Below are 16,032 nucleotides of genomic sequence, written 5' to 3' on the forward strand. Positions count from 1 at the left end.
ACGAAAGCTCGTTTCGCCTGTGCTACTCGGCATTTTATATTGCTGCTGCTTCGTCCATCTTTAGTAATGCTACTTCCCAAAAAACAAAATTCGTTTACCTTAGTCTTTTCTCATCTTATTTTTATATTCAGTGGTCCATCTTCGTTATTTCTACTACATTTTATTACTTTCGTTTTGTTCATATTTATTTTTATGTGATAGTTCTCGCGAAGGACCATGAATTATAAATTAATAATTATAAATGAAAAAAAATTAGAATTATAAATGTAATAATGTAATAAATTTAAAAGTTTTTAAACTCGTAAATGGATATTTCACAAAACTTCAATTGACCTAATTTTATGAATTAATTTCTATCGATACATATAAGATTGATGTAGTTTTTTTTCCTCAAGTACAATAAATAATTCATATATCAATAATGGTTATAAATATCTTTCAACACTGTAATGTATTAAATCTCAGAAGTTTTCTTGTTATTTCATAAATATATTTATTATGAATTTATAAATATGTTTGTTTATATATTTATGTTTATTTATTGTTATTATTATTGTTTTATTTATGTTTATTATTTATTATGAATTGCTTTTAATATTTATTATTTTTTAGCAGTCCATGCGGGGGAAGGATAGCTCTTCAGTCCTTTCTCTGACATCCTGAGTTCGAATCCTGATTAAGCGTATTTTCATTCGCTACTAAGTTTTTATAATATGTTCGATTATTTAAGCTTCAAGTTTATGTGGCGAGTTATTCGTAATACTAACTTTAATAATATTTTTGTACTGATTGTTTTATTATTTTTCTTATGTTTAGCATTTGGTTTTATGTGCAGCTGTGTTGTATTTTATTTCCGGCAGCGCTTTGCATTTTGTTATTGCATTGTATTCTATTTACATCCTAATTAAAAATAAATTACAATGTTTAGGTTGATACTTACTGCAGTATTATAACTAAATAAAAAAGTATATAAATAAAATAATTTAATATAAATAAATATTTAATAAATAAAATCTATTAAATGATAAGCTTCACATTTTAAAAACATATCAGATTTTTAAAAAAAACTTGTTGGATTGAGCTTATCAACGAAAAAAAAATATCTACAACAAAAGAACATCTTAATAAAAGCCAAAATCTTAATAAAAGCTTATAATCAATCTTATATCAAAAAGGCCTAATGAAAGCCAAAATTTTAATACAGTAAAACCATAAAGCGTGAACGCATCAGAATGTGTCTTTAGTTTGAAATCATATGAAATAAATTTAATAGAGAAAAAGAAAGGAAAATTTTGAGAAAACTCTTAGGACAAATAAAAATGAATGAAAACGAATACAGCTACAGAGATAATAAAATTCCTTACAAATATAATGAAACTGAAAAAAACTTTCCATTCCAACAAAAAAACAAGAGCCAAATTATTCCGCCACATTATGAGAATGAATGATATAAGGTTCACAAAACAAATATTCAACAAAATTTACAACAAAAAAATAAAAATCAATGAGATCAGTGGTTTAAAAAAATTTAAAGGAAATGAAAGCGTCTGAAAAATAGTAAAAGATCGAACAACATTCAATGGTACAAAATTTCAAGGGTTCCAAAAGAAGGACAAAAAAGAAACCACGTCTTCTCAGAAGAGAGAAGGTAAAAACAAAGGGAAAGGACGACGAATTATTGGATGACAAGAAAAGAAAACCCCCAAAAGAAAAAGAAATGAATGCAAAACGTTGGTTTATCTGGTCCTCAATCGGCCAAATTCTGAAAAATAATTTTCTTTTATAAGTTTGTGTGAAATAGGATAACTGGCGGAAAATTAAGAAAATATTAATGTAATTTTTATTAAATTTTTACATACAGAATCTAGATTTTTTTTTTTGGTAAAATTTTGATGATAATTTTTGATAAGAAGGCAACGATGTAGGACAGAGAAAATGTCCGAAATAAGCCTACAGCGAAGACAAAGGCAGAGTCAAAACTCACCAATGTAAATGTCTACCGAGGAATTTACATCGGTGGTATCCCAACTGAGACCTAGCTGATGATTGTGATATGTAATCAATCAGTTAGAGGGTCAAAAGACGATCTCCGTCAAAGCTCATCACGGTTATGAACGGGGGTTGGTAATGTGGCGACTGGAATCGTCACAAGGCAGATGTCTTCCCCTACAGGGATTGGGATGCCACGTTACGTTTTGATACCGTACAATTTAAATAACATCAAGATTGTTCTAATTACATGTATTATACCTAAATGCGTAAGTTTGTAATTATTAGATAATTTTATTTTATTAATAATTATTTTTCACGTTTAAACTTCCGTTTCTCTTATAACAGTTATTTATTACAGACATTTTACAGACGTTTCATTTTTTATCAGGAAGATATTTTTCAATGTTACGTATAATTTTAAAATAAAACATAAAACACATTTGCTTGTCAATCTGTCAGTCAATTAAAAAGAGGTCTGTTAGGTTATCTCCTTGTTTTATACTAATCAAAATTAATAAATAAAAAATCTCACAGAACTTTTTTTTAAAAAAAAAATATATATTTATAAAAAGAAAAGATAAACTTATTGCTATTTTTGTGCAAGAGAGAAAGTTTTTTTAGTTTATAAAATAATCTTAATGAATTCACAGTATAAATTTGTAATTTTATTGTAAAGCTTCTTTTCACCATGATGATAAAATCTGTGTATATTCAACGATTTTTTACAAAGTTTTTTGTTAAAAAATATTTAGTTATTTCATGTAGTAATAAATTAAATTTTAGTTCTTATGAACCAAAGCCAGGTAAGTTACTTTCTTGTTTTGTAAATTTTGCTAATATATTTTTAATTTACCAATTTTTAATGCAATAATTTGTAGCAGTACAGTAAGGTCTACAAGCGAAAATATGCTAAACGGATCAAATTTTATATTCGGGATTTTTTTGCAGATCTTGTTGTTTCATGATCCCTCTAATCAAAAAATATATATTTAGCTTTGAAAAATTCTGGAAGCATGTATGCAAGTATGTTATCCTGTGTTTTCTTTTGCTTGATATCATCAGAATAGATGAAACGATATGGATAACACGATAATAACGTTTGTACTTGGAGCATTGATGCCATTTAATTTCGGTCATAAACAATCGATGGGGCAAGGAGATACAGGCCATCATGGATCCCTTATTTCAAAATTTTATTCAAAGTACAGATAAATCTTTTCACATAATTTAACATTTTTAGGTAGATAATATATTTTCTGGTGATGTTTGGTCTCATTTTTAAATCCTCAAAAAAAGGATAGGGACAAAAAACTTTTTGTGTTTTTGAATTCAAAATCAGTCACATTTTTGGGATTGAACATATTTTTGTCATAACATTTTTGTCGACTTTCCGACAAAAAGTATGATATTACTTTCGGTCGCATGGTAAAAATGTGGTTGAAAATGAATTGTGTTTAAGTTTTGAGGTATGACGATTACAATAATACCATTCATGTATAAAGTTTTGTGGCTCAAGAATCTTCAAAATCACTGCATCAATCTTATTGAAATTTTTATATGCTGTAGTAGTGAATCTTAGGTTGTGCATGTAAGAATTTTATGTAGATTGGTTTAGTAGTTCTTGAGTTACGCTCAATTGTTTAAAAAAAATTGAAAATTTTGTGGCTTGAAAATATCTAAAGTTATAAAACCAATTTCATTGAAATTTAGATATGCTGGAGTAGTATATCTGAAGTTTTTCATGTAAAAATTTGTTGAAAATCTGTTGAGTCGTTCTTGAGTTGCGCTCAATTTCAATTCGAAAAAAATTTGAGTGGGCCAAGTAAGAAAAGTCTGTCTTCTTGCACAGAACTGTACAAGATTTTTTTTTCATAACATAGTTACAAAAATGTGACTGACAAGAAAAGTGGAATGAGCTCATTACATTAAATTAGTATCTCACCTTGGTTATGTATTTGGGGAATTTCATTCATGGGTGTGAGATAAAGTTAATTGTTTAGCTTTTTTTTTTTTGACAGATTACTTAGTATCATCAGGGTAGATAAACCGTCTTTTATACGTCAGCATCTGATTACGGGTGCCATTTAAATTTAGAATATAGGGAGATATAATTGTCCCGTTTATCAAAACTTTACTCAAAACGTAGAATAATTTTTTTTTCATAATTCTTTACTTGTATACTTTAATATCCCACTTAATATTTCTCCTAAGTAATAGTCTGTCTGTGGAAATCCTGAGCTGGATAACTTTTCCTGTAGTTATAAATGAACAAAAAAAACTATCCAACAGATTTTATCATTTATGTGAATATTTATAAATACTAATAAGTATTTGTAAATACTAATTTCTGATGGTATTTCACAAACGGGGGGCAAAAACACATGTTTCTGGATTCAAGTTACAATCATGTACATTCGTGTAGATGATTTCAGTATATTAGTATATAATTATTATATTTAGTTTTACAGAGCGAGTCAGAAGTACGGAAACTCCTCAATAACTTTAAAACTGTTCCAGAAAGAATACTGTAACTTTCAGGATAAGATATCGGTCAACTACTTTTACCTTTTGACAAGGAATAGAATTTCTCCCTCTTTTTAGAGGGTGACCAATAGGTTGCAACTCACATATTTTAAATGGAACGCCCTTTGTGTAATAAATAATTTTAAAGGTCTCTTTAAGACATGAAAAATGGTATAAATAAAAAGTTGGTACGATATCTGTACCCAAAATGGCGGCGGGTTAAATTTTGGATTTTGAAAGAATTACATTGAAAATTTAAGGTACTTTTATCGCAAATAAATTTATAAAAATTTGATTGAATGGGTATTATCAAATAAATTTCCTGAAAGTTACAGTTTTCTATCTGGAACGGTTTTAAAGTTTTCATAATTTTTATTCGCTCTGTTTTTACTTACGTACGTTTTTAATTTTTTTTTTGTCAATTATATTTTTGCTTGATACTTTCATATTAGATGGATAGATTTTTATGAAATTTTTTACGATGACTTCTGAATTTGGGTCATTTATGCTACAGTTAATATCGGTTGTAATTGTTCAAGGTAGTAGAAAATAATATAGAAAAATCACACTTTTTTAAATAATATGTACACGTGTAACTAATCTAATTCAGCGAAAAAATTAAATTTACTACAAACCCTTAAATTAGACTTAAAAATTTGTTTACATTTTTATGTCAGCTCTATAGCATACATAAAAAAATGGTTGACATAATATGGCAGCCAGACAAATTATCTTCTGAATGGAAAGGAACTTCTGTATGGCATTTTTTAAAATTTAAGTTCTATATAACGAAATTGTTTTAAGAATTAAATAAAAGCTGTTAACTTCAATCAATGTTGATTGTAGATTTTGTTTATTAGAATTCATTTTTAATCCTATACAATCAAATTTATTAACTTTTTTTTAAGTGTTAGGTGTTGCTGTTAATTGGAGAGGGTTTTTCAATTTTTCGCTCATTTCTTAATTTTTTTCTATTCTCTGCTAATTTTGAGACCTCAAGGTAACTCAAATTTCAACGGAAATATCCATTTTGACCATCCCTGAATCCATTTTGATTAGTTTAGGCGTGACGTCTGTACGTACGTACGTAGGTATGTGCGTATGTATCTCATATAACTCAAAAACGATTAGTTGTAGGATGTTGAAACTTTGGATTTAGAACTTTTATAATATCTAGTTGTGCACCACCTCTATTGATTGCAATCGACTGAATCAAAAGTGTCTAAAATAGTTCAAAATCCAAAAAATTTGGACTTTTTTTTAACTGCAGTAATAAACCTTAATTCAGAGCTTTTCAACGAATTATCATAAGTGGTACTTATTTTCATTGGTTCCAGAGTAATAGCCAAATAAAATTTTAATTAATGAAATATTTGGATTTTACAAGGGAAAGGCACATCGGTTCGAATCAGAGTTCTCCTTATTTTTTTAACTTTTTTTTAAAATTTAAACATAATGACTTATTACTAATTATTAATATCTAATTTTCCATGAAAAATACCAGAAGCTATTAATGAAATAATTCATTTTCATTTAAAAAAAAAAAAAATCTGTATAAGTAATTTAATAGGTGTAAAAGGAAGTCATGTGGTGTCCACATCAGATTTATTTTAATTCTGCTATAAGTATATATCATGTCTAATTCATCTACAAACTTCATCACTTTTTATGATACCACCTCACCTTATTTGTAAAATTTTTCTAATTTGTTTTGTCCAACCAGTTTTCCAGCTATTGCGTGTCTCGGTGCGTGTGTATCGTTTAACAACTTCAGTCATCGCTACCGGCTTACTAGGCCTAACACAGCTGCAGATGTAGTGCAGTGTAAGTGTAAATCTACCGGTAAACATACAGTCTTGAACAGATTCAGGTCGACCATTTCTAAGACGTAAAGTTAATTTAGAAACGCAACCACCAAAGAACACCGGTATTCACAGCCTAGCATTCAAATCCTCATCAAAGCAATTGCATTTACAGGGATTCGAACCTTAGAACTGTCAACTTCGAAAATCAGCTGATTTTGAGATATCGAGTTTAACCATTAGACTAGACGGGTATAAAATACTTCTAAGTATTACATTTTGAAAGTAACTTTATTTTTTCCTTGATCTTTCATTATTTCACTATTTTAAAGAAAATACTGCGTATAAAGATTTAAATTTGTTTTATTAATTATGAACTGTTTATAAAAATAAAGGAGTTTTCTTCAAAATTTTTATCGTTTCTTGTGGCTTCTTGATATTTTGTATAGCTTCTTCATAATCTTTTGTAAATTTAGTACCTAAGTAAAAACAATTTGCAATAGATGGTGTATTACTTTTTTTGGCTTAATAATTAACTGCTAATTATTCACTTTGTAATTACATTTCATTAGCGTATTCTCTTTACGGAACATATGGAAAAAGTTTTTCTAAATATTACGGGACGTGTTTTTAAGGTCCATTTTGAAATAAAAACAAAACCGAAAAATATATACAACTTTTTATTGCTTACAAATAAAAATTAAATTTTTATTACTTTTCTTCGTAGATGGCTTTGAACTTCAACGCATTTTTCAAAGGTTTTTATTACCTTTTTCGTTCTCTCTTCAAGAAATTCCCACGCCAGTGACTTAAATCACGCAGTAATTCCATTTGTCAATTAGTCATCGTCGTTGTCAAATCTTTGGGATTTAAGCCACTGTTTAAGGTGAAAAAATAAGAAAGTTGGGAGCTAAGTAAGGGATTTAAAGTGGATGATTGAATATTTTCCAACAAAATTTGTCCAATGCCCTAGCTGTCTAATTTTCTGTGTTTCATTGTCATGCAAGTACAAAATCCCACTTGTTTGTTTTTATAGCTCTTCTAAAAATTTTTAACGTTTTGCAGTACGTATCAGTAATCAAATTCTGCGATCAGTAAAGTTGATTAGCAGAGAGAAATATAGTATTGTATAATATAGTAATACTATATCTCATCAAATAGTATTGATGACATTGCTTTTATTTTTACCTTTTTTTTCGTATGATTTATTTCTAATGCTAATGTTATATATTGATATTTATTTGGAAAACCTGTACAAGTGCTTTTCTTGGACTGGGTGTATCACGAAGTTCTCTCGGAACTTTCATAACTTATTCTACTTATGAAAATAATGAAATAGTACATATAAACATAAGGTCTAAAATGCATCATTTGCGAATTACGGCTACTGAAAGATTTTGCTCGGATTTCAACTACCCCAGTGAAATGAGGTCGTTCTGACATTTTTAAGACATTAATTAAGAAGTAAAATTAGCGATTTCTTATGGTTTTTGACCTAAAAATTGAATAAAATAGTTTCCAGAACCGTATTTGCAGTATATTTTGAGAAATCTCGGGTGAAGAATTGGAATAAAAACAGTTTTTTACGAATCCCATTTAACAGCGTTATTAAATGGGTAACAAACAAATAAAACTTTTTTTGTAGAGAATTTAATTCTGAAAAAAAACGGTGTAAGGTAAGTTGAAAAAAACAAAGAAAAGTTAGAAAAATTTGAATTTTATTTAAAAACAGTACAATACAAGACAGTACTTCTCAAAAATTACTGGATTACGGTTCTGGGATCTATTTATTCGATCTTTCAGATCAAAAACCATAAGAAATCAGAAATTCTGCCTCTTAATTAACATATTAAAAATTTCAGTCTTACCTCATTTCAACGGGGTAGCTGAAATCTGAGTGAAATATTTCACTAGACGTAACTCGCAAACGAAACATTTTAGGACATATGTTTGTATGTACTTTTCCCATTATTTTCACGAGTAAAATAGGTTGTGAAAGTTCCGGGAGAACTTCGTGATACACTTATGATACATATGAGGTGTTCAACTTTTGTTGCTTTAATAAGGGGGCTTCATCACGGACCTCTCTTCACGTGATTATCATGACTCAAAATTTACTTATGATCACTTATGAGGTACCGATTGTAAATGATAACAATGACAATGGATTGGCAAAAAAAAAAATGATGTGATTCTAATAAATATGTGGTAAAACAATATCCATTGAAACGGGCTTAGAATTTTATTTATTACAAATAAAAGGTTATAATGTTACAGTTTAAAAAAAAAAAAATTTATTAATTTTAATAAAAGTAAATTTTCTTTACATAAATTATTTAGATTTCATTTTAACTGATTTAATTAACAGAAAATTAATTTATTTATTTCTAAGAAATATAAAATCTATTTTCGTCTAATCGGAACCATAATTACACAGCAATAAATAATAATTAACCATGATTTTTTTTATGCAATTTGTTGATAAACTTAATAAAAATAATGATTTCCATAATTTAGCTGATATTCATCAATAAAATTATATTAAAATAATCTTTTGTGTAGTTTAATTAAATGATCGTTAATGATTAAAATACTGAAATCGATTTTATTTATTTTACTTTTATTTTAATATATCAGTTCAAACGCTGTTAGGTTCAAATCCAAGTTAGTTGCTTTGATACGGATTTGAATACTAGAGAGTGGATACCGGTATAATTTAGTGGTTGGGGTTCAATTAACGACACGTCTCAGGAATGGTCGGCCTGAGTCTGAACAAGATTACATTTACATGCCACACATATCATTCTTACCTCTTTGGGCTGTGGTGGGGTTGCTTATTGTTCACTAGTTGAGTTGAACAGATTACAAATACGTATTAAGAAAAAAATATATATATCATATAAACTTCGATTATCCAGGATCAGATTAATCGGTTTACAGCTTATTTAGATACGAACAAAATTTTTTATGTATTTAGAAACTAAATACATATTTAGTTTCTGGCTAAGAAACTAAATATGTATATTTATTTAAAAAATACTTATATATTTTACACTAGTTATGTTTTTAGCCAGATAAATTATTTAAAATATACATTATTTAATAAACTAGCTGCAGGCCGTGCCTATGGTACGCTTTCGCTGCTAGGCCCTCCGGCTGGGTTGCCTTGGCGGGAGTCGTCTCGGAATGGGATTATTACGTGTCCAAAATTGATGACTTGTGTAAAAATATATTTTTTTGAATGATGAAAATTGATATAACGAAAATTAAATGAGAAAATTAGCTCTAGAATTTATACTAACGAATCGGGATTTTCCGCTAGTGATCGGTACATTCCGGTGCCTAGTTTTGGTTATAATTCATTATTTTATGAGGAAAAACAATCGCATCAGTAACAAAAAAAAATATGTAAAAAAGATTTTTAAAACACCACTCTGAAATTAAACGCACTAAAATGTAAAATATAATTTTAGGACGGCATCTCAGAATAGATTTGACAACAAGCTTTGATGGTGATATGTATGATTACGTGAAAGTCATAGCTACAAATTAAAAATTTGATGTTTTTGCCAATTTTTTCTTATGCGAGTTTGCACCCCATCTTTAGGCCATTCATCAAGACTGTACCGAATGCAATAAACAGTTAGCGCTTGATCTGCTGATACTATGCCGTTCATGAAAATCGTGAATCGGTAAAATCGGACGAACGGTTGCCGAGATATTACGGTGGCACCCAATCGCACCCCCTCCCCAATTTCCGAATGCAACATTGCAAACATCTCGATAGACTATTTCTACTACATATTTTACTCGATGTTTTGGGTATAAAAAAAGCTTTATGCTCTACGAATGCTGCATTTGTTAAGTTGATCAAGTATACATTCGACTGAACAGTTTTCGAAGGTGTTTTGACTTATTTAAACGCGATTCAGCAAGTTAACTCACTTTATTTATTATTTAATAATAATAATTGAAACATGGATTCACGATTATATGCCGAAAATAAAAAAGTAGGCCAAACAGTGGGTGGGAATGGGTGCGCCAAAGAAAGCAAAAACGGTTCCATCAGCAGGATAAGTCATGGCTTTTGGTATTTTGTAGTGCAATATTCGTATACTATCTAGAAAAAAGTAGGATCATCACTAGGGAGTTAGGCTTAAACACTGGAACTATTGAAAGGTGCTATTTAGGCTAAACTTCTTCATCTGACTAAATAGAAAGTGCTTATTATGCATTAACACCAGCGCACACGTCTTGGATTATTTCTGCAAAATTCCTTGACTACGTTTCATCAAATTCGCCGGGTTTGGCTTCCACCAATTACTTCCTTTTCCCAAACCTAAAGAAATGGTTCTCTCAATGAAGATTCATTTTAAATGTAGTAAAACAATTTTGTGTATACTACAATACACAATTTTGTGTATTTTGTTCTCGACTTGATCTTTATCAAGTCGAGAACTTCTCGAACGACCGGTAATATTACTAATCTGTATGATATTAAAATATTTACAGGATTTTTAAGTTTCTTTCGTAGGTCCCCTTGGCTGCAAAGTCGATCGTAAATAAAATTCAAATTTATTTATTGATGAAGTCACTTTTATTACATTATTAGTCATTTAACAAAGTTATTGTATTACAAACCTAAATAAAAACTTGTTTTTTGACCCCGAATTTTGTATTTTACATCGGATATCTTAAAAATTACTGGATATATACTTCTGGGACCTGTTTTAAAGTATTTCTCAGCTAAAATTACATTAGAAACTACCAACTTTACTCCTTAATTTGAGTTGAAGAGCTGAAATCCGGGCGAAATCTTTTGCTAGCCGTACCTCGAAAACAAAGCATATCCAAACCTATGTTTTTATGAACTTTTTTTCATTATTTTCACCAGGAGAGCATGTCCTGAAAGTCTCTTTCTTCGTGTGGCACTGTATAACATAAATTAAAACGTCCAATGAAGTTAAATTTTGTAATTCAGTGTTATAATCCATGAGAACGTTTTTTCATAAAAAAACTCAAAACAAAATTAAATTATGTCTCTTTATATGCTCTGTTAGATTGTTTATGGTGAATCACGTTTATAATCTAATATGTCATTATGGCATATTATAATGATATTTATGATATTTATATTTTAAAACGAATTAGACTTTATCCGACAGGTACTTATCATTACGATCATTATAGAGCCAATGAACAGCAGACAGACTCTAATTGGGCCCACAGGCAGCCACCCTCATCTGATCACCTAAAAATTGCCTTGGTTGTACTGATAACTAAAATGAGAAAGAATGAATCAATGATAATGGAAAGGAGTTTACAATAAAAAATAACAATAGATGATAAACATAAAAAGATAAATAATTTCAGGTTTTTTCCAGATAATCGGCACTAATTTGTTATTGAAACCATACAGCTTATCCCCACTTTCTTCTTATCAATGGAATAGGTTTACTGAAAAATACCGGAATATAATCCTTTTTCTATTAAATGCAAATGATGCGTCCATGAATGTATTGAAGCCCCATGGTTTTTAACAACGGTTTTCCCTAATCAGCGTCTTAATTTTCTAGTTATACTTCTACAACCTGTTTCATTGAAACAGAAATTATATTAAATTACGAACAGATCACTGGAACAATAGGTAGTAATGAATTCTTTTTCTGAATCAATATTTTAAAAGTCATGCACGATATGAATCTGTATGAGCGTACAGTTTTAATTTATATGTGTCTTTTTAAACACTACATCATCTTGATTTGTTGTAATCTATCTATTTGACCTTTCAGCGACTCATCATTTATTACTGTATGGCTATTTAAATTTCTAAAACCAGGGATGGTTTTACATAAAATGATCGACTTATTATGCACCCCAATAATTGACTTTTGATTGCAGAAAAAATTTATTGTAAAATTTCTTGGTATTTAAATAATATCTTCGATTTGAATAATGCTTCAATAAGAAATCCACTCTCGACCGTGATTAAACAATATTTTATTGTACAAAGTGCTATTGTTATTTGTTACCACGAGAAAAGGAAAGTTTTCGCTGTAACGTTTTACAATTAGACAAACAGAAGATCACATATTTTCAAAGTACGTATCGGTTAAATTTTTTAATTGTGACTTAGGTACTCGTATATCATTGTGTCGATTTAGTGAAAAAAAGTTATGGGAAATCATTTCTGATATTCTACTGTATGGTATGTTGTTGAATACGAATCAAATTTTAAATTGCGATGTACCTCGCTTACAACTGAAAATGCTACAATACATACTGTGACAGCAATTAAGTCTTTTATAAAACCAAAATACTAAGGTTCGGTAAGGTTTGGTGAAGCCACATTTTTTATTTAACATACAGTTACGGAAATTCCAATACTTCACTTTAATTATGACTTTAAATACACACACACACACACACACACACACACATATATATATATATATTACTGTATGTCTTTATTTTTTTTTTCGTTTATTATTTAACAAATATAAACGAAGATTTAAAAATCGATTCCAGATATTTTTGTTTTAATTATTTTCCAGTTCTTTAAAATAAAATATGTAAATTAATTTAGAAACTTTAACTTATTATAACATTAATTATCTTAGTTGTTTGTAAGAAAACATTTTAAATTAACGTAGTCTGTAGCTATTAGAAATAACATTGTTATATTTTAGACAGGGTGAATGTACTTTCTTTGATGAATAATGTATGATGTTTCGTTCATGCGATTTACATATAAAATTGACTTGTGACAGGTCAGTAAATATGAAATTTAAAGAAATAATCATGAAATTAAACAACAAAAAAAAACGATCACTTTTACTTTTGAATATGTAAATTATCTAATTTTTTATTATTTTAATTTTCTTTAACTACACTTTTCAAAATAATTGATTTAATTACTACAAGGAAGTTTTATTTATTTTTAATGAAAAAACTGGTTTAGAAGTCGGTCTAATTATCGGATAAAAACTATGTTCTTTAATTGTAATAGAAACCTATTCAGTTTGTTACCTTACCAGCTGAGTTTGTGTAAATAATGTATTATTTTTCAAGGTAAAGTGGTTCATTAGTTTGTTGCTTTGCACCATTTATCCTAACCTTTCTTATTATTTAAACGTATGTAAAGCACTTGAGGTACTGGAAGTACATATCACAGTTACTATCTCTGAGAGTAATTATGTTTACCATACAACCGTTTGTGTAGTGAAAAGAATGAAAGTATTACGTTTACGGGATGAATTTTACCTACATTGTTTAGATTTGGGCATGCTAATAAGCAACAGCATATCTCATTGAAGTATTTTACACTTTAGTAGTAATCTTGACATGAGACGTTTGTTATTCCTGAAAATGCATTTGCCACTTTCAGTAGAGACTCGCGTCATACGTCTGGGTGATTACAATCAATTCGGTTATGGCACTTAACATACATATATTAAATTATTAGTTTTAAGGATCCCGGACATTAATGACAGGAATTGTAGTTTACAATTTTTTAAGTGCTATTTGTCTCTGAGCATATTGGTGTGATAACCTTGACAGACGTATTTTTTTATATATAAAGAAAGTATTTATTAAAAATTAATATGAATAATATGCACAGGAACAACGGCTGTTGTTGGAATTGGAACTTGAAAAAAATTACTCATTTCGAATAATTTTTTTTAAATACTTTGAAAATTTCATTGTCAGTTTTTAAGTATATTTTCATCTGTCTTGAATTTTCATTTGTATGAATGTATCCACGTCATTTTTATGGAATACTTTACCGTAATGAATTGTTAATATGAAATTTTAAAAGTTGCATAATTTTCCCAATGTTTTGGGGGAGTATGCCCACCCTACCAACAGATTATTTTTAAGTTAAACATTTGTTCGCATCATTACTATGACATACATAAAAATCACATCTTATTTCAAGTTTTTATTTACACAAAATTCGGAGATGTATGCAATAACTGACATTTGTGACTTCTCAACTTCTTTGGAATTTTCATAACATTAAGATTTTAACACCCATAATTAGCTAAATAAATTATACACTATTATTATTTGTGGGAGATAATAATTTTCTGAATATTTTTGTTTTCTTTTTTTTGCTTCATGAAGTAACCACAAAAGCTTTGAAACTTGTACTTGGGAATATTGGTGATGTATGGAAAATGCCATGCCTGACCTGGATTCGAACCTATAATCCTCGGATGAAAGTCCGGGACGCTATCACTCCAGCACGGAGATCGAAAATCTTTTTATAAAAATATTAAATTTATTGAGTAGGTGAAAATATTTTGCCAATTTTTATTAAAATACGATCTCCATGTTTTTTATTTCTCCTCCCCTTCAACAGATTTAAAATAAAAAATGCTGAATATACTGTTGTAGGACTTTTCCGGAACGCGGCTAAAGCCGCGGAAAAGTGTTGTGTAAAAAAATGTAATAAAATGTTATATAATCTTGTATAATGTAGTAGGATAGTCCTACAACTGTGGGTTGTTTCTGATGCACGGCTTACCGCGCGCGCGGGCACATACACACACACACACACACACACACACACACACACACACACACACACACACACACACACACACACTCACACACAAATTCAACTTAATTTAAAATATCTACCATTTTATTTAAATATAATATTTTTTTCAAAAGTAATACAAAATAAAAATATACCATAAATAAAAAGATAACTTTTTCAATTTTTTGGGAAGGAGGAATTTTGGGACAATTTTTTTTAACGGTAAAATAAGCATAAACATACGTACCACTCCCTGGATATATTGACCCAAAACTCCTAACCTTTACCCTAACATCCTATTTTCTTTTAACTTTGTTCATCCGTCCAATATTTAAAAAAAATCCATTCGCTTTATAGAATAGATAAATTAGAAATAAACTGCCGGCCTCCGTGCCACGAGTGGTAGCGTCTCGGCCTTTCGTCCGGTGGTCACGGGTTCGAATCCCCCATTCACGCATGGCATTTTTCATACGCTACAAAATTCCATTTTCTTTTCCATATTTTATCGCTTATTATGATAATCGCAAATGACTCGTCAGTAACATAGTATATCTACATTGTAACTACAGAGATATTTTGACGGTTAAAATGAGTCACCTTTTCCTTTTTTCCTACATACAGTAAGTATCGTTTATAATAACATCGGATATAATGACCAAAAATTTGTCTCTTGGTTAGTTTGGTATGCTGTTAATGCATATATACAGTATGTACATTGTTTATAATGACATAGGTTGTAGTGACGTATCTGTTATTATGACTTATTTTTTCTACTGCAACATTTTATCGCTTATAATGACGGACGTAAGTGACTCGTCAGTAACGAAGTATATCTATATTGTAGCTAAAGAAATATTTTGACGGTTCCTTTTTTCTTACTTATGTAGTGTAGTTCTTTTTTTTAACCTCTTCGTGTACCAGATTATTGCAAACCGAACCATTCACATTCAGTTGTTATTAACCTTTTATCTTTTGCTGTGGGCATTATCACATCGTGCGGGTTCAGTGTTACATTTTACGTATCTTGTATAATTCATTCACTACTGATTTCATTATGACATCGCGAAAAACATTCACGATAGAGGAAAAGGCACACATTATCAGGAGGTAGAGGGAATGGCAAAACTAAAAGGATATCGCCCAAGAATTAGGCGTAGGTCATTCGACAAT

At 29.4% G+C, this 16,032-nt stretch overlaps 1 protein-coding gene across 1 annotated transcript in view; it reads left to right on the forward strand.

Annotated features, from left to right (window-relative positions):
* Window positions 1-2,649: 2,649 nt before the first annotated feature.
* LOC142328422 (acyl-CoA synthetase short-chain family member 3, mitochondrial) overlaps window positions 2,650-16,032 on the forward strand; it is a 184,424-nt gene continuing 171,041 nt past the window's right edge. Inside the window, exon 1 of the mRNA XM_075372144.1 lies at window positions 2,650-2,795. Within this exon, the coding sequence (XP_075228259.1) occupies window positions 2,681-2,795 (115 nt within the window). The 5' untranslated portion in view covers window positions 2,650-2,680. The remainder of the gene's footprint in view (window positions 2,796-16,032) is intronic.

This window comes from Lycorma delicatula, chromosome 7 (assembly GCF_047948215.1).
Source record: "Lycorma delicatula isolate Av1 chromosome 7, ASM4794821v1, whole genome shotgun sequence".
NCBI lineage: Eukaryota > Metazoa > Arthropoda > Insecta > Hemiptera > Fulgoridae > Lycorma > Lycorma delicatula.